Consider the following 20,970-nt stretch of genomic DNA (forward strand, 5'->3'; position numbering starts at 1 on the left):
GCCTCAGCCTCCCCAGTAACTGGGACTAGAGGTGTGCCACAATGCCCAGCTAATTTTTCTGTTTTTAGTAGAGATGGGGTCTTGCTCTTGCTCAGGCTGGTCTCAAACTCCTGAGCTCAAGTAATCCTCCTACCTTGGCCTCCCAGGGTGCTAGGATTATAGGCATGAGCCACCACCGCCTCGCCTGACATTATTTTTTTCTTGTGTATTTGTGAAATGTAATATAGTAAAACATAAAATTCGCTCTGACTTGCAGCTATACTTTATCCTAGCCTACATTATACTAATTCTTGGTGGCAGCTCAATGTGATAACATCAAACTAAATATCCTCTAAACAAAATATTGGAGCATGGACTATATAGGATTTTAGTTATAAGCAACAGCACGTTTTTAGACTTGTAGGGGATCTCTAGACCCCTAGAATGTCCTTCCTGAGAGAAATGTCTTTATTTACCTGGGGGCTTTGGCCACCTGAGTCTAACAATGTGATTTATGATGAGGGCTTTGGGACATGCCATATCAGTTTCTAACTCTGGAGAAACTGAATACCACAGGTATGAGCTTGAACTTCCAGGAGCTAGAGACTAATGATCAGCGACATGGGAAGGATGTGATTGAGCCCCAGTAAAAACTGTGGGGACTAAAGGCTCAGGCATATTGTCATACATCATGGCCAGGAAGAGGTAAGGCCATCCATGATTCCACAGACGGAGGGTGACCAAAAGCCCCACATTTAGAGCCTTCCCATACTTTTTGCCTTATGCATCTTTTTACCTGGTTCTAAAACTAATCATGAGTATACCTGAGTTCTGTGAGTTCTAGTTAATTATTGAACCCGAGAGTGGTTGTGGAAACCCTCCAAATTTGTAGTCAGCTAACCTAAAGTGAGGGTGGTGCCCTGAAGTTGCAGCTATCTGAAGTAAGAGCAATCTGTGGGCACTGTGCCCTCTGACTGAAGTTTGCCTAACTCATTGCATTTGCAGTAGCAATTCAAAAGACTAAAGAGATACAGTTAGAAAGTCAGAAGAGTTAAAACCTTAAAATGTTTGGAACTATGATTATGAATTCACATTTTTGTCTCTTCATGAAGTTTTAAGTTCTATATAACCTGTTGTGTAAAATCTGCTAAACTATCCATAATTATAAAACATAGAAGTTCCCTAGTTAATTTTATAAAACTAGCATTATCTTAATATAAAACTTTATAATAAAATAGAAATCTACAGTGCAATATCATTTATCACTAAAGGTACAAAATTCTAAATAAAATGTTAGCAAAAGGAATTCAGCAGTGTTTTAAATTAAAAATAATATATACCATGGATGAGTAGCCTATCTTCTAGGAATGATTTAAAGTCAAGAAATCTGTGTAATTCATCATATCAGAAAATTAAAGGAGAAATACATGTTCACACCAATATATGTAAAAATAGTTTCTGATAAAACCTAGCAGGCATTAAGTAAAATAGGGACTGAATAAATATACTTATGTATAACAAGGACTATTTGCTCTAAATTAAGAAGAAACATTATATAAGTGTTTAAATGATATGCAATTTCCATTAAATTAGGAAAATGAGGGATATATTTGCTATCCTCACTAATACTCAACTATATTTTGAAGATTCCAGCTACTATAATAAGAAATGTAAATAAAATAAATATTGAGGTAACATTTCTATTTGCAGATCTATAACTACATGGCAGAAAGCATAAAAGACTAAAAATTAGAAAAAGGAATATTTAATAAGGTTGAAAATGAAGACTATCTAAATTTAAAATGTTAGTAAAACAATAATCCTAACAAGCCACCTTAAGAGAAAATAAGTCCAACATTTATTATAAATGTTACATACCTGGAATGATCAATACCTGAAATACCTTAAGAATCCTGAAAATCAAAGAATGAGATAACCCAAAAGAAACAGAGCACATGCATGAATAAAAGTACAGTAAAGAAAACATGATTGGCCAATAAACAATATGAAAAGATGCTTGACTCGCTTGTAATCGGGGTAATAAATACTGAAACTCATAGCAGAAGTGGGGAAACATGGACATGCATTCAATGATTTAAGGGATTCAAAATTGGTACAATGATAGAGCAACAACCTGGCAATATGTAGTGAAGCTGAAAGTATAAAAGCCTATAGTGAAGGTTCTAGATAATACCTTAGAGAGATTCTTGACTCTTTAAAGAAATCAGAAAATACACAAAATGGTACTCAATGTAGCATCTTTGTTATCATGAGAACTCATTTACTTCCTTAATCACTGTTTAATAGAATATTTAAGCATGTTTTATAAATATATACCAAGGACCAGGCTGGAATCTTTTCCATTCTATAGAAAAGCACTAGCCCTCCATTCAAGCAGGCAGCTGCTTTCAGAGCATGATGTGAGCTGCAAAAAAAAGTGCCCTGACTCACCCCCTCCCAATCACTCACCATATCTAAAATGACATTCTTGAAGATACAATGGATTATGGTAGCATCTACCAAAGTGATTCAAATTTCAAAGGTGTTAACAGATATTGGGAGTGAAAATTCCACAATGAAGTAAGTTTGAAATACACTCAGTAAATAAAGATGTCTTTACATCTTTGACAAGGTGATAATGTGTACTTGGAATTCCTCAAAAGTAGGTATTTTATGCCTTACTTCATTTGTATATTTTTCCAAGAAATTTGTTTTTCAAATACTATCAAGAACTAGCATTTCCTGAAACAAAATTCTGGAGAATGTTGGGGTTAGGACTTATGCTATGTTAAACACAGGTCTTCTGGAGATATTTGGTATTTGGGGAACGACACATTGAACTATTAGTGAAGACAGATTTTGTAATAAATTCCTGGGTTTGATACAGGGTCTCACTATGTTGCCCAGGCTGGTCTCGAATTCCTGGGCTCAAGTGATGCTCCTGTCTCAGTCTCCTCAGTAGCTGGGACTACAGGCTCTAATAAATTCTAAATGTACCTCATTTAGAATCATGAAGAACAGAATCTTCATAAATGAAGCTGGTCTGGATTTTGCTTTTTAGAAGCTATTTCATCTAGTTTGTTATTAGGATTATTTTAGCTGTGCAGAATTAATTGGTAAAACCTTGTTAAGGATTATCTATTCCTTAAAGCTTTCACCTGTGTATCAGATTTTTTTTCTTTAATAGGGACTTTATACACATGCACACACATGTGTATATTTGTTAATCTATTTGGGTTCTACGCATTGAGTCAATTACAGTAACATTCTTATAGAAAAAATATAATAACATAATCCCTCCATATTTCTACATGTACTGGAATGAATATATGTTGGTGCATGTGTGTGTATAGTTATTACCTTATAATTTTTTAAAAAATCTCCTTGATAATCTACAGTTGTATCTTATCATTGTTAATGCTCTAAATGTATTATCTTTCATTTTCTTTTCCATAAGTAGATCTGCCAAAATCTAGTCATTATTAATATTGGATCAAGTCTCCTATTGTCTATTCTTTTAATTTTTACTTTTTACTGTACGTGGCTTCTCTTTACTTGTCTTTGTTTTATTTTGTACTGTTCCTGGTTTCTTGACATAAATGCTTATTCATTCCTTCAACACATTCATCTATGCAACAGACCCTGTGTTGGCACTGTGCATAAGTGAAGAAGATGAAGACTGGATCCACAATTGAAATTTCCTTAGTACATTAAAGGGTATTAATTTCTCACTGAATAGAACTTTGGTGACATCTGACAAGGTTAAATATGCAGGCATCCATTTCTAAGTAGTCTATAATTTTGGTTTTGATTTTAAACATTTTATTACTGAAATTTCAAGCACATACAAAAGTAGGAATATTAGAACAGCGAACTCCCATGAACCACTCCACTTCAATAATTATCAACATTTTACCAATCTAGTTTCCAGCCCTTTTTGCCAATTATTTTTCTTTTGCTGGAATATTTTAATGCAAATCTGACACATCTTATTATTTCATATGTAAGCATGTATGCCTAACAGGTAAGATTTTTTATTTTTTTATAAACACATTAACATTATCCCTAACAATTAATACTTCTAAATATCACTTACTGTTCAGTCCCTGTCCACATTTCCCACACTGTCTCCAAAATGTCTTATGTTGTGTTCAAACCAGGTCCAAATAATGCCTAATACTAAGTTTAGCTGATACATCTCTTAAGTCTCTTTTAATCTGATAATCTGTTGTCCTTCCTCTTTTCTTTTTCATGTCACTCATTAGAAGTGAAGAAAACAGGTCATTTGTTCTGTAGAATTTTACACACTCTGCATCTGTTGGTCTCTTCCTTGTGGTTCAACCAACTGCAAATTGAAAATACTCAAAAAAAAAATACAGTACAACTATTTACATAACATTTACAATGCATTAGGTATAAGTAAACGAGAAGATTTAAAGTATACTGGAGGATGTAAGTATACATAAATACATACTGTGCCATTTTATATAAGATACTTGAGCATCAACAGATTTTGCTATCAATTGGGGAGGGGTGTCTTGGAACCAACCCCCAGCAGATACCAAGGGATGACTGTACTTTTTCATCTTCCTCTGATTCCTTCATTCATTATTCCAGCTATTAATAAGGCTTCATAGATAGTGGCGTGTACTTCCTATTGCACGATGTCAGGAGATGCAGTGTGTAACAGTCCCATTTCTATTGAGGCGAAAACTGATCAAAGCATTCAGAGGAGGGCCACTTGATAAATCCACCACAAAATTCTCACTATGAAAATCTTATACCTACTAGTTTGAAGATTGTTTTCTGGACCTATTATTCCATTAGGGTCCAGAAAATGGTGATTTTTCAAATTTTATTCTTTCTGTATTTATTGGACCTCTTAAATTAAAAAAATTGAATTTGATGAACTTTTGGTGACCTTTAAATTTGGTTCATATGGGAAAAGGAAAATAAATGCTCATTTTTCCTCTTACTTATTGATTTTAAGAATGACGAGTTGGTGCCCTAGCATCTTCCATAGTTGTCCAAATTGTGCAGGCATAATCAAATAATCTATCAAACTATTGGTGGGATCATGTTAAAAAAAAACCCCAACTTAAAACAACTCCTACTCATTGAAAATAGGGCAATTTGAGCATCAAAAAGTAAATTGACTGTAATAGAATTATGTTTTCTTTCACACAGGAGTTTTACACGTACACACAAATGAGTACAAACAATATTAAACTCCTGAGTGGTTAGCTTATTTTATGCCATCCTTTTTATAGTTTCTAGTTAATCTTGAACTGTGGTCAGACAATAAAGATTGTAAGCCTTTTGCTTTTTGGAATTATGGGAAAATCATTTCATATTTCCCTCTTGATTCTTCAATAATTGTACTCTTAACAACATCACATTCATGAAATTCACAGGGTTTCTTTTCAGTATGGATTTCTGATGCAGCTCAAGTGATGAAGAACTTTTTACATTCACTACAACCTAGATGTTACCTAGAATAAATTATCTAATGTTTAATAAGTTCTGAGAGGTGATAGGAGACATTTATATTAATATATTTATTACTTCTATAGGATATTCCTTTCATATGAATTCACTAACACTAATGATGATAATAGCAATTACAGATAATATTTACAGAATACATGCTATGGGACTGTTGTTATTCTAATTACTAACTACTTACTAACAATCCTATTACAGTGTGGCAGGCTGACTCTAAACTGGCCCCCCAATGATCCTGTCTCCTGGTATTCACACTCTAGTGTAATCCCCTTAAGTGTGGGCTGGCTTAGTAACTTACTTCTAACCAGGAGAGGACAGCAAAGGTGATGGGATGTTACTTCCATGATTAGATCACAAAATATTGTAACTTCCATCTTGTTAGCAGATTCAATCACATTCTTGGCTTGTATGCCTTGATGAAGCAAACAGCCAAGCTGATGAGATGATTGCAGCAAGGAACTGTAGTCAGCCTTCAGACAACAGCCAGCTAGAAACTGAGAATCTCAATAAAACAGGCCTCAAGGAAATGAATTTGAACAACAACCGTATTAGCTTGGATGTGGATCCGTCCCCATTCAACCCTTCAGATGAGACCCCAGCCCTAGCTAAAACTTTGTAAGAGACCTTGTGACAGACCCTGAAGCAGAAGACCCAACTAAGTCATGCTTGGACTCCTGATCCATAGAAATTATAAGATATTAAGTGTGTATTATTTTAAGCTACTAAGTTTGTGGTGATTTATTACACAGCAATAAATAACTAATACATTAAGTACTATTATTACCATTTTACAAGTGAGCAAAATGAGGCACAAAAGTTTAAGTATCTTATCTAATAAGATCATACTGGTAATAAAGTGGTGAAATGGAGATAATGATGGATAAGGCTAAAGATTTTACTACATTCATTACATTATTCTTTCATAGGAATTTGATGAAAATAGTGTTTAAATGGTGACAGAAGGCTTTTAAAGCAATGTATTCTTTCTCTAATATAAAATTTCTTATGCTTAGTTTTGAGCACAAAACAAATTTTCTCAAAAAATGAATTTTTGGATGTTCTGTAACATAATATACATTTGAAGGCTTTCTTGTATTAAATTCCATTATGAATCTTCTGATGTTGAGTAAGGTGTGAATGTTGTCTAAAGGCCTTCTTACATTCCTTACATTTGTAAGGTTTCTCACCAGTATGAATTCTCTGGTGTTGAGTAAGAAATGAGTAAAGTCTAAAAGCCTTACCACATTCCTTACATTCATAAGGTTTCTCACCAGTATGAATACTCTGATGCTGAGTAAGTTGTGAGAGCAGTCTAAAAGGTTTTCTACATTCCTTACATTCATAAGGTTTCTCACCAGTGTGAATACTCTGATGTTGAGTAAGTTGTGAGAGCAGCCTAAAAGCCTTTCCACATTCTTCACATTCATAAGGTCTCTCACCAATATGAATGCTCTGATGTGAAATAAGTTGTGAGTAACTACTGAAGGTCTTCCAACATTCCATACATTCATAGGGTTTCTCACGAGTATGAATTCTTTGATGGCGAACAAGTTGTTGCCTTAATCTAAAAGTCTTCCCACATTCCTTACATTCATACGGTTTCTCACCAGTATGAATACTCTGATGGACAGTAAGTTGTTGGCATATTCTAAAAGCCTTTCCGCATTCCTTACATTCATAAGGTTTCTCACCAAAATGAATTTTCTGATGTACTCTAAGGTCTGGAGCACATACAAAGGCTTTCCCACATTCCTTACATTCATAGAGCTTCTCAGATGTATGAAGTCTCTGATGTCGAGTAAGGTGTGTACACTGTCTGAAGGTCTTTCCACATTCCTTACATTCATAGGGTTTTTCACCAGTGTGAATTCTCTGATGTCGAGCCAGTTGCTGATGTACTCTAAAGGCCTTTCCACATTCCTTACATTCATAGGGCTTTTCACCAGTATGAAGTCTCTGATGTTGCGTAAGTTCTTGGAGCACTGTAAAGGCCTTCCCACATTCCTTACATTCATAGGGTTTCTCACCAGTATGAAGTTTGTGATGTCGGATAAGGTGTGCACGCTGTCTAAAGGCCTGCCCACATTCCTTACATTTATAAGGCTTCTCACCAGTATGAATTCTCAGGTGTTGACTAAGTGTTGAGCGACGAATGAAGGTTTTCCTACATTCCTTACATTCATATAACTTTTCTCCATTATGAACTATTTGATACTCAGTAAGAAAATTGTGCTTTTTGTAAGTGGTCATTTTTTCAGAGGTAATTTTCACTTCCCCAAAATATCCCTCTTGTGGTTCCTTTTGCCCCTCAATCTTGCTTTTGCATTCCCAATCATTTCTAAAAATGGAGCCCTCAAGGCTATAGCTTTTAATTCTTTCCATTATATCCCACTGGAATGAACATATTTCATAAATGTCCTTTTCTGGAGATAAAGTATTGGTCCTATATCTGGATTCCAAATCTGAAAGAAAACAAGAAAGCAAACACTTGCTGTTTTCCTGTTCCAGAAGCAAGAAAACTTCTATAGAGAAATAAAAGACACCTAAAATAATGCCTATTACAAGTGAATGGATTAAATATCTCTCAAACAAAGGCATTTCTGCTACAATACCACACAAATGTACCTAAAGAACCTTATCTTCTACAAAATACACCCCAAAAATAATTGGATTTATAAGAAAATAGGACTGGAGCAGACCACTCAACTCTATGCAACTATATCAGCATAACACTAACAAATCTAATAGTTGATATCTCAAGGGATAACCTAGAAGGCAGCTCAGCATGGCTGAAGGCTACTTCATGGAAATTAAAATGCACAAAAACAAAGGGGAAATGCTGGGTTTCAGGTCCTGAGACATTGCACATGAAAATAAAGCCGTGAGCCAGTGAGGACACCAATAAAGTGGGAATAGGGTAAAGTGCGGCCTGCCTTTAGCTAGGGTACCACTCAAGGTGGATGGTCTATGCCTCTCAGGGAGCCCTGGGTGCAGGCACTTATTATTAATTTTCTTAAAATAGAGATAAAAGAGCTCCTGACAATAAAGCATCAAGTTGAAGGCTTTTGCCTTATCTGCTGAATGTTATAAATGTACCTCTACTAAGCTGGTTCCACTGGACTAGAAAAATTACCTACGAACTAACCATCTTCCATATTATACTTCTATTATTCCCTATCATTATTAAGCTAATTTGTGTCATGAAACAGATTGTACTTTCACGCAGTTTGAAAAAAGGCAAGGGAAACACAAGGAATAATAGAGTCCAAGAGTGGAGGTGAGGTTGGTGAAAAGTGAAGTCCTAGAGTCAAATCAGTGAAGCACTTATTTAAGTGTGAATAAGAATCACCTGGAGATTTGTTTAAACTATACAGAGGTATTTTTAAATGACTAAAACAATCTATAGGACTAAGTCCTGGGTATGTTTTTGTTTTGTTCTTATTTGTATTCTCTAAGACTGCAATCTCCAACCCCTGGGCCTCAGACCAGTACCAGTCCATGGTCTGTTAGGAACAAGCTACAGAGCTCCACCTCCCTCTCAACCCCCATCCATGGAAAAACTGTCTTCTATGAAACCAGTCCCTGGTGCCAAAAAGGTTGGGGACCACTGATTGTGCTTTAAATTTAGATATGAGACTAGCAACAAAGAAGCAATCAAGGGTGAGCGGCGGGAGAGCGAGTGAAGCTTCATCTGTATTTACAGCAGCTCCCATCACTTGCATCACCACCTGAGCTCCACCTCTCTCCGACCCCCAATTCCTGTCCATTGAAAAATTGTCTTCCATGAAACTGGTCCCTGGTGCCAAAAAGGTTGGGGACTGCTGCTCTAAGAAATAATTCTGATGCTGATAAAAGTTTGAGTCTCTTAAATGGTGTCAATAATATCTCTTTACCATCAGAATAAAATATAAATACCTGAGCATGAATAATAAGGCTTCAACTTATCAACAAGTCTCTTATCCATTTATTCTCTCTGTTCATGGCATACTGGCCTCTTTCAGCTCACAAAATGCCCTACAACTGTTCCCATTAAACAGGACTTTTTACAGGTTGTTTCTTCTTTGAGGAATCCTCTGACATTGAATGGTTGGTTTCTTTCATTCTCAAGTCTAAAATCAAAAATCACTGTCGACTTTATTTAAGTCTATGCACTTCATGCTTGTCTTAGTCTGTTTTCTGTTCTTGTGCTGCCCTGTGCTGCCTTAGGACTCAGCAGAGTCCCTACCAGCAAGAAGGCTCTCACCAGATGTGGCCCCTTAACCTCTCAGCCTCCGTAAGTGTAAGAAATAAATTCCATTTCTTTATAAATTCCTTATAAATTCCAGGTATTCTGTTATAAGCAATAGAAAATGAACAAAGACAATGATCATATGGTCTCTGTCATATTTTCTGTTAATGTGGTGAATTATACTACTTTTTGAGTGTTAATCCAAGCTTGCATTGATCACCCTACTTGATCATCAATTTATGTATCACCAGATTTTATTTGTTAATATTTTGTTTAAAATTTTACACCTATATATGTGAAAGATATGGGCTTATAATTTTTCTTTTGGTAATTTCTGTGTCAGGTTATGGTATGAGAGTTACGTTGGCCTCATAAAATGAGTTGGCAGGTGTTCCTTCCTTTTCTGAAGGAATTTTTGTAATACTGCTGCTATTTCTTCCTTAGATATTTAATGAAATTCAGCAGTGAAACCATTTGGGTCTGACATATTCTTTGTGGAAGATTTATGATAATTAATTCAATTACATTAATAGACACAAAGTTCTTCTTTTTTTAATCTTCTGTCAGTTCTGGTAAATTGTATTTTTCAAGGAATTTTTCAATTTCATTTAAATTGTCAAATTTACTGGCATAAAGTTACTCATGGCATTCTCTTATTATTCTTTTAATGGCTATATGATGTGAAGTAAAAACCCCTCTTTCATTCCCGATATTAGTAATTTATGTTTTCTCTCTTTTTATCTTGATCAAGCTAGGTGTTTGCCATCTTTGTTGATCTTTTCAAGAAACCAATTTTTGGCTTCATTAATTTTCTCTACTTTTCTTTTTCTATTTTGTTGACTTCTGCTCTTATATTTATTATCATTTTCTTCTACTGAAAACAGCTCCTCTCTCTTAAGTGGGAGAGAAATATGAGAGACAAGAAATTGCATTGTAATCAAGGTCAATATAAAGTTCCTTTGCTATTCCAGGCTTAAAAGATCTTAATTTGCTTCAGGTCTCAAGCTTTTCTTCCACAGTACATGACTTTTGAAGAAAGATTCCCAACATCTCAAGGGTGTGCCTCCACCCTAACCAGTTTAGCTAAGACCTGCAGTAAGGATTGCTTGATGCCTCTCAGCTCTCACTCACCACCGGGGCAATATCTTCTTGTCCCTTCCCTCACAAGCATCCCAGGTTCCTTCCCTTCTTCATCCAATAAGGTAATCACATCTGGTTTAGAAATGGAAGGTCCTGCTTAAAAGAAAAATGTGACATGAAATTATAAACCCAAAAGTCCTTAGATTCAGATTTGGTTAACATTTATAATTAACTACAGATCGAAATAGTACTTTATGAAGCCTAAGATCACAAAGGAGTTGAAGGACACTCATATTATGGTAACCTTTGGACCACAAAGAATAAACACCAGATGGTTAAGAACAGGCTTTAATATAATTTAACCACACATAGGCTCTGTTGAGAGGCAGTATTATGTAGTGGTTGAGAACACAGACTGGCCCTGTTATAAGGCTGCCTAGCTTCAAATCTGCCTCTTTTGCTGTTATCTCAGCAAATTATTAACCTCTTGTGTGTAAGTCTTCTCATCTGAAATTAGGATAATAATAGTATCTTTCTCATACAGCTGTTGTGAGGATTAATAATGAACAGTGCTCAGAATAGCATTTACGCACAAATACATACAGTGATATGTTTACATACACAAAATACGTGTGTATTGCCTATTAATTTTTATTGTTATCATTTTGCCAAGAGGCTAAGAGGCTTTCTCAGATCCTTTCTAGGATATTCATTCAATGTTAAATGCAAAGTTCTTAGATTTTAACTTTCAATCACAAAGCATATAGAAGTGAATATGTCTATTATAGGAAGCAGAATGTGTTTACTTGAGTTTTAAATAAATTTTATGGATCCATCCCACACTGTATATGTTCTACAGGCTCCTCTGATTTTTAGAGAAACTCAGAACCCCAGGTGGATTATAAAGGAGTATGTAGCATTTATATCAATTCTGAGCTCAAATACAATGTGAATTTGGTTTCCTGGATAATGCTTTTGCCATATTCAAATCCAGCCCCTTGTATATTAAGGAAACGAGGAATTACAGAGTCCAAAGAAAGTCTGAAGGACACAGCAGGCTGGGAATGATTAGGTGTTAGATGGAGGGGCCTATTTCCACCCTAACAAAGCTTAACTCATTCCTTTGGCAACAGAGAGTAAAAATTTATCTAGTTTCTCTAAATACAGTTCTAAAATAGACAGTGGAGAAAGCCAATATCATTTGGAATAAATAACCTTACCTAGCGAGATGAAGTTGCTATAGTTCTCCCACATTACATCACGATATAAGTCCCTCTGAGCAGGGTCCAGGAATTCCCATTCTTCCTGTGAGAAGTCTATGGCCACATCCCTGAATGTCACGGAACTCTGAAAAAATACACTCAGGTATTACTTGTGAAAAGAAAGTAAACATTTTTAAAATGGAAAGCAAGGACATTGAGGAATGCATTGCTGAGAGGGGCCCATATAGCATGCAAATAGCGCAGGGCTGAAAACTTGTGACATGGTAGGGGACAGTAAGAAAATTAGTATCTCTTGCAAGATGTCTATAAGGAATGGCAAGAAAAATAAGTAAAAGGAAAGAAAAAAGAAGAAAATTAGTATCTCTGAAGCACAGTGCCTATATATTCTTCAATAGCCCTGAGGCTACATATATGATTAAATTTTTACCCAGATGTATCCAGAAATAAATAAGATTAAAAAAATCTAATTTTGGTTGTCACAGCTGTGGCGAAGGGGTGTGAGTGTTACAGGCATCTAATGGGTAGAGGCCACCGACACTGTTAGATATCCTACAATGCACAGGACAGTCCCCCACAATAAAGGACTCTCTGGCTCAAAACGTCCATAGTTCCAAAGTTGAAAAATCCCGCCCTAGACCAGTATTCTATAAAATACACAATGGACTTTGTTCCTGGCATTATTCTCTCAAGGAAGAAATAATGAGAAATCATTCTTGATGTCTCTATTTGCAGTCTTGTTCTGATCACCTCCTATTCACCCTAGTGATACCCTAAAAAGCATGAGATAGCCAAATAGCTAACACTGTACAGACGAGATTAACAGCAATTTACTAGTCACATATACTCACAGCCTGAGGGAGGACATCATACGTCACGCAGGGCCACAAAGGGGTTGCACTCAGGAACAGAGTGAACAAGCAGGGGCTGTGGGAAGCTGGCTTTATAGTAATAAGTGGGTGAGTTATTCCCTAGTTCCCATAGTAGGATGTGATTGGCTTGTTTGAATCATTCCATGGGCTGGCAGGGAGGTGAAACGCATTAGGTTGAGGACCAGGTAGGGTGTTAACTGGTCCAGATGATAGGAGAGCTAGCCTGGTAGGAAGCTTTCTTGCTCAATGAGGGGTATATTTGGTGAGATCAGGGGAATTCATGGCTAGGCCTTTAGGCCCTTGACGGGATGTGAAGGCAGCACATGAAATTTTACACCTTGCAAATATAAGGCCCCAATTATATCCCCACCTCATCCACCCAATCCTAAAAGCCTTACATAAGATCTCAACACATACAGAAATTGAGATCAGTCAACACTATATCCCATCTTATATACTTGAAAAACTCACATCTATGAAGTTTAGAGTTTTCTCTGTAAGTAGTCAAATAGGACCAAATTCTCTCTTTTATCAAACCATGGATCTTCAAGGAAAGCTCAAAAGAGGGAGCTCCCATTTAACATAAGTAATCCACTCTGGAAAATAAGACATTCTAGTCCCAGCTACTTGGGAGGCTGAGGCAGGAGGATTGCCCGAGCCCAGGAGTTGGAGGCTGCGGTGAGCTCTGATCATGTCACTACTGCTCTCCAACCTGAGTGACAGAGCAAGACTCTGTCTCTAAATAAATAAAACATTCTAACACCACATTATTAATCTGTACCTATTTTCCCATCATTTTAAATCAGAGAATTATAATGCATTATATATCAATTCCATCCCTTCAACTGGCTTCACAACATTTTTCTCCAGTATAGAACTATACAGCACACAATGGGTCAGTGCACACAAAGCATCTTTCTTTGGCTTCAGTATTTTCATTGTCTCTTATTAAATTTATTTTTCTCACTTGCTTAGTTTCTTTGTCCACAATTTTCTTTAATATTTTTCCAACCTTTTAGGAACTCATTTTACGTTAGATAAAAACATGGGCTACATACGAAGTACACTACAGAAGAGCATTCCCAACAAGAACGCAATGGCAGGAATGGCTCACACTCAGCATGACGCTCTGTTGATTCCTTTATCACCAGCAGCACCAGATACACAAATCCCCTTTAACGATACTTACATACATTTCAAAACATGTACAGATGGTTCCAACAGCCTAGCAATTGTATCTGGAGTTTAACAAGACTCTTTCTGGATGTTATTTGTGTTAAAAAAAATTGTATTGAAGTACATGCTTTCACTTAAATAAAGTTCTAAAAATAAGCAAAATTAATTTATGGTGTTTGAAGTCAGGATAATGGTTACAGTTGAGCAGGCTGGGTGGGGACTGTCTGAAAGGGGGGCATCTGAGGTTCTCCTACTATTTCCTTTCTTGACCTGGTAGCACAGATGTATTCAATTTATGAAAATTCATTCAGCTGTATATTTATGGTTTGTATACTTTTCTGTACATGTTATACCTAAATAGAATAATTCAAAAACTTTTTTAAAATGTCATATTGTATACTGGGAACATAAATCTTTCCTACAACAAATTAGATAAAAAATCATTGTATGGAGAGAAATATGCTTTTTCTAAAGGTTAAGTATTAAAATTAAAATCCATTGGAAAATGTTAATGGGGGGACATTATGCAGAAAATGCCTGCAGTTTTCTCAAGGCATTTCACTTTTGCTCTCTCCTGGCTCTTGACAGATTTTGTAGGTAGGAGATGCCTAAAATTAGTGGAAGAAGAGAAAGGCACACAAAACTTTGGGCTACCTGTCCCCAATCCTCACAAGAATGAGAGGAACTAAAGCAGATTCCTCAATGGAGTTCTGCTAAACAGGAAGTTTCAGAGTAAGGAAATGGATATGCATACATGAAATTGACAGTATTTCAAAAAGGAGAGAGAAACATGAACTTACATGGGCCATGGTTTTAGAACTGTAAGAACTGCTCAGTATTTTTCAAGACTTCTCTGTTGGAGAACTACAGAATCCAGACAAGCCAAAGCTGAAAGAAGAAAAAGACACCATGAAATCAGATGTGCTGCAGAATCTCAAAATTACTTATGTTATTATGAACATTTCTCTTCCATTCCTGCTTCCAAACTACTCCTCACCACTATACCCACACCTATCCCATACCCACATAAACTGGAGGAGAGTATAGGGAGTTGAAGAAATACAAGCCCTGAAGAAACCCAGCTGAGCAATGACGAACCTGGTGTAGAAGCGCAGATACTTCTGCAGAAGGATTTCTGACTAGGCCCCTACCTGGCAATGAGGATCTGGTCCTGACAGTCAATTACTCAGACTTGTCTTGAGCAGTTCCTCCTCACTCCAGTACAACTTTTCAGGGCTGAGATGGGAACACACCATCCAAGCAGAGCCTCTTTTGAGCCCTCATGATCCTGCCTGAACTTCCTAAATACAAAGACTAAAAGACCACACAGAGCCTGGCAGCTCCTGCCATTGTAAGGCTGCACGGGCCTTTCCCTAGCCAAGAAAACTCGCCACTCCAGTTTTCCAATCAGGACCTCTCATACCATGACATCTTTCACCACCCCTTCTCTTTCAGCATCCAAGCTGGGGAGGAAAAGATTCATGATCTCTGCAGTTAGTCAACAACATTCAATGAGAACCTTTGTGTGATGGGTGCTATATACACATTGTCAATTGATCCTTTGTACTGTTTTGCACTGTAGTTCTTCTCTCCTTTTAATAGCTCAGGAAACTGATGCTCAGGGGTTAAATCAGTTAAGTGGCAAACGTTGGTTTGGAATCCACATTTCTCTAACAGGCCAGTTCTCTTTCAACTTTGTTTTTTGTCTCTGAGAATAGGATTTCTACTTCACTGAGAGAACGCTGAGCATGGGCAATTCACTAAAAAATAGAAATAACTAGCGACCTTTCAAAAAATACTATCTCAGAAGATAGTGGAATAGGTCTCTCCAGCAATTGTCCCCCTACAGAAACATTAGTTTGAACAACTATCCACAAACAAAAATACCTTCATAAGAGCTAAGGCGACCAGGTGAGAGATCACAGTACCTGGCTGTAGCACAACAATAAGAAAAGACACATTGAAGAGGGTAGAAGGGACAGCTTGACATTAGCCATGTCACCCTTCCCACTACTCCAGGGGGCACAGTGCTGAGAGATATTGTCCACTTGAGGAAAAGACAGGGAAGCAAGCATAGAAATTTGTCTTGTTCCCCAACATCAGGCCCACCACAGTAAAACCCAGCACCAGGAAGACCCCCATGACACCAGACTCCAGGCCAGTACTCACAGACTGAGCCTCTAGACCCACCTCAGCATTAGACAGGACCACACAGCCCCAGGATTCAGGCTTGCATGGTGAGCTCCATCTCTAGGCCACCACTACCAGGCTGATGTCAGCAGCCCTTGGCTCCAAACAGTTCTCAACAGCAAGCAGCCCTCAGTGGTCACTGGCTGCAGGCATGCCCCAATGCCACAACAGCCACGGTGGCTCCAGGCTCCTGGTGTGCCCTAGTGCTACATCCAACCACAGCCGACCCAGCATTAGGGACCAAACCAGGCATACTTCCCAGAATCATTGGATGGGTTGACAGGGCTTTGCCAGACAAAGCCAGAATGTGAAGACTGGAATAAATACCTACTTCTTCAAATATGCAGACACACAGCCACAAGGATCAAGAACAATCAGGGAAACATGACATCACCAATTGGACAAAATAAAGCACCAATGACCAACCCTAAAGTAATGGCGATGGCTGAACTACCTGGCAAAGAATTCAAATAACTGTTTTATGGAAGTTTAGTGAACTTCAATAAAATACAGAGAAACAACTCAACAAAATGAGGAAAACAATAATTAACCAGAATGAAAAATTAGAGAGATTAAAATAATTTAAAAAATCAAACAAATCTTGGAGCTGAAAAATACAATGAAGGAAATGAAAAATGCAAGAGAGAGCATCAGCAGCAGAATGGCTCAAGCAGAAGAAAAAAACCTGTGAACTGAACATGGGGTATTTGAAAATATACAGTCAGAGGAAAAAAAGAGAATGAAAAGAAATGCAGAAAGCTTATGGGATTTATAGAACAGCATCAAAAGAGCAAATATTTGAGGCATGGGAGTTAAAAAAAGGAGAAGAGAAAGATAAATGGGTAGAAAGCTTAATTACAGAAATAGTAGCAGAAAACTTTCCAAACCTGGAGAAAGTAAAAATACCCAGGTATAGGAAGGTCAAAGGGCACTAGTCCGATTCAAGCCAAACAAGACTACCCTAAGACATATTATAATAAAACTGTTAACTATCAAAGATCAAGAGAGGGTCCTGAAAGCAGCAAGAGAAAAGAAGCAATATAGATAGAAGCAGACTTCTCAGCCAAAACCTTAAAGGCCAGAAGAGAGCAGGATGATACACTCAAAGTGCTGAAGGAAAAAGCACCATCAAATAAGAATATTCTCCCCAGCAAAGCTGTTTTTCAAAAATGAAGGAGCCCGTTCCCAGATAAAGAAAAGTTGAGGAAGTTCATCATCACCAGATCTGTCTTATAAGAAATACTTAAGGGAGTTCTTCAAGCTGAAAGAACACTAATGAGTAACATCTGAAAGTATAAAACTGGTAAAAGGAAGTACACAGTCAAATTCAGAACACTGTATAATACTGTAATGGTGATGTGTAAGTCACGTATCTTTTGTATGAAGATTGAAATACAACACTAGAGAGGGGGGCAAAATGGTGGACTAGAAGCAGCCTGTACAATGCCACTCTCAGGGAGAGGATTGAAAAAGGTGAATAGATATCCACATTTGGCCCAATCGTCTGAGTGAGAGCACTGGGAATCCAGGATAAGAGGTGGGAGGGAGGTGAATGAGACAGAAGTGGGACGACCAGCTCAGCAGGACCAGAGGTAATGAGGGAAGGGGCCCACATGTGGGAAATAGCGGAGAGAATTCCAGGCTCCACCCTTTCCCAGGAGATACAGCCACCAGAGCAGCGGGAGGCGCCCTCTGTCACAGCAGGCCTCCAGACTGATATGGCAACCTGACTGGAGGCTCTGCAGTTAGCCTCTCTTCAGGAGGTTTACTTGCAGACTGTCCAAATGATTAGAAAGAGGTAGCTCACAGGAGAAATTAAGTAATTGCCAAATGCTCATGTCAATATCCACTGGAAAGTGAGGTTGGGGGGCTGGGGAGTGCAGAGTCTACCCTCATCACCCCATCATTCACTGGAAAGGAAGGCCAAAGCACCAGGTCATGGGACAGGACATTACAGAGATTAAAGCCCAGCCAGCTAAAGACTAACCGGAACAAGCTTGTATAGTCCCACAAAATCCTATCTACGGACTTGCAGAGAGGGAGGAAATGCCACAGGAATGGCTGGAATGCGATGGACCAGAAGGAGAAAAGCTCTTTTGTAAACGGTTGAGTTCGAGCTAAAGGATTCTGAGGAGGATCCACGGGTGGCAGGGATTCGGAATGGCTGTTTCTGCGGTGAGATTGGGAGAAGCAGGGATTAGCTGGAGACTGGGTGTTACCATGAGTGTTATCACCAGGGTGGCTTAAAAAACTGGGTATCTCCAATACTAAATGATAACATGTAATGAAATGAAAATGGCAAAGCGAAATCTAGAGCATCCTCGGTAAGAAAGCATAATCTCTCAAAGAGGGTGTCATTAATGTCATCTTACAACTACTGCATAACCTGAGGAGAGACAACGTTTTCTATTCATTTCGCAGCTGGCTTTACCTGTTCTCTTCCCTCCCTGACTAATTAATGACACGGCTGTTTCATTGTTTAGTCCAAACTGATTTTCACTCTTTCACAGACGAGGGAAAGCAAATGTCCCCATGCCCAGAAAAATAAAAATTATATTTCATGGAACAAAAAGGAAAATAAACTCATCTCGACGTTAACTTTTACATATGCAAGAGCAATCGTTTCCTCCTTTCCCTTCCCTTCCTGAAGATCAGCAGGATTGGGAAAGCGGACGGAATCTTGAGACAGCAGGCCTTTCACGGAGCCCAGCCTGGCTGACACAGGACACACCCCCGCTGTCACACTGGCTCCTTCCATCCACCACACACACAATCCAACGGAGAAAAAGAAGGGGGAGCCTGGAATAAAGCTGACCATTCCCGGTATCAGAGAGAAAGGCCAGAGTACACGAAGACCGGGCTGCAATCTGTCTCCGAGTTCACCTCAGCTTCCTCGGGAGGGAGCTCGGGGAGCGCTGTGGTTCTAAGACTCGCAGCTGTTCTCGGGGCTGCGTCTTTTTGTCTAGGGGCCCTTCGCTCGGGTTCGTACGTCTAACTCGGAGCCATTCCGGGCCGCTGGACCTGTGCAGCTCTGAAGCCCGAGAGCAGAGGACGCCGCAGGGCACCCGATGCCCAGTCAGCGTCACAAACTCCACAGTCCCTGTAAGTCGACTCACACAGAGGTCCGCGCCGCCCCCGCGCCACCCCCGCGCCCATTTCCTCAGTGCACGCGATCAACTCACCTCTCGGAGCCGACACCAGCGAGGAAGCCGGAAAGAAACCCCGCGCGGAGGCCTGTGGGAAATGTAGTCCGCGGACGGGAGGGGCCGGTCCCCGCCCCAACGGGCTGCGCGGAGTGCGCAAGCGCGGCGCTGGAGCTGCGAGGTCGCGAGCGCCGCGCTCCCGGCGTGAGGGTGACTGGCGGGCGCGGGGTTTTGAGGCTGCGTGGGGGTGGACTTGGCGGGCCTCTGGAGGTCAGTTTTGTGTTTGTCGCCGAGGCGGTCCTATCGGGGTTTGGAAAGCGGTCTTGGCACCAGAAGGCACCTAATACACTAAGCACACAGCAGGTGCTCAGTGTACACACACAAGTGGGGTGCGGCTATACATCAGATGCTCAGTAAAAATACCCCTAAGAACCTGGAGCAGGACCTACGCCGCTGGTGCTCCCGCTCTCTCTCGCTCTCGCTGTCTTTCTTCATCCCTCCCTCCCTTCCTGTCTGTCTGCTTTTTTCTTTCTCTCTCCAGCAGTTAGTTGGGAACGTATTCTATAAATGTCTATTACGTCTGGTCGATATTGTCATTAGAAATTCTTAATCCTTGCTGACTTTAAAAATCTAGTTCTATTTCTGAGAAAGGGTGTCCTTTTTCCTGGTCAGTTCCATCAGGTTTTACCCAAGTATTTTCGAGTTCTGTTAAGCACATACGTTTACTACATAATTGTTATGTCTTCCTGATGAAGAGGATTTAAAAGTGAAGATTAGGAAAAATATCTTCCGAGGCCTTTCTCAGATGAGGTATCATTGAATTTGTCCTGGCCTGCGTTCGTTCAGAAAAGAAGTGAGATAAGCCCACCGGGGATCACCCTGCAGCATCCTCCCTATCCCAGATTCTTTGATATATTAGTTAATAGATGGAACAATTTATACTTAAAAATATAAAACTTGAAAAGATATTTGAAAATGTCTAGGTCATAAAGACTAACAATGCTTCATCATGTATTAAATCCATGTTATTTCTTAACACATTTCTGGAGCTTTATTACAAAACTGTATCTCATGCATGTACTTTGCATTAAGTTTGCAGATTGAGTAAATGGTCCAAGATGTACCAAACATTGTGTTTTAATCATTTACGATACTATCATATAATTTATGACTTCAGCTTTTGTAAAATACCATGACAAAGGCACTGTCAGAAGCTGCTGCAAAACCTCATACCACCACCACTGGTGAGGGAGAAAGCAGTTGGTTTCTGCTTTCTTTTGCCTTCCTAATCTTGCATGTGTTTATCTCCTTGGAAGAACATAAATCGCATCCAGAAGTCTAGAGGCAAGAGGGTCTAAAAATTGTAGTTCTCAGGCTTCTAGCCTCTGTAGTTCAAAAAAGACCACGAGGTGCAGTAAAATACTTTATAATGACAACAAAAAAGATATCCAGCACATTTGGTATTTTAAATAATTTAATATCATTTAATTTTTGGCTTTGATATCTGAGAAGAAATATTTATTATCTTAAAATTCTCATCTTTTATATGTTCCTTATCTGCCAAAGTGAAGAGCAGG

At 38.7% G+C, this 20,970-nt stretch overlaps 1 protein-coding gene across 1 annotated transcript; it reads right to left on the reverse strand.

The window, feature by feature from the left end:
- Positions 1-6,064: 6,064 nt before the first annotated feature.
- LOC105816237 (zinc finger protein 14 homolog) lies at positions 6,065-19,469 on the reverse strand. The gene is made up of 5 exons (XM_012651598.1): positions 19,433-19,469; positions 14,861-14,948; positions 12,013-12,139; positions 10,847-10,945; positions 6,065-7,946 (listed from the first exon to the last, which is right to left on the reverse strand). Exons 2-5 carry the CDS (start codon positions 14,867-14,869, stop codon positions 6,580-6,582), a joined length of 1,602 nt encoding a protein of 533 aa, XP_012507052.1. The 5' UTR covers positions 14,870-14,948; positions 19,433-19,469; the 3' UTR covers positions 6,065-6,579.
- Between the last annotated feature and the right edge of the window lie 1,501 nt (positions 19,470-20,970).

Source organism: Propithecus coquereli, unplaced genomic scaffold, assembly GCF_000956105.1.
Source record: "Propithecus coquereli isolate 6110/MARCELLA unplaced genomic scaffold, Pcoq_1.0 Scaffold358, whole genome shotgun sequence".
Classification (NCBI taxonomy): Eukaryota; Metazoa; Chordata; class Mammalia; order Primates; family Indriidae; genus Propithecus; species Propithecus coquereli.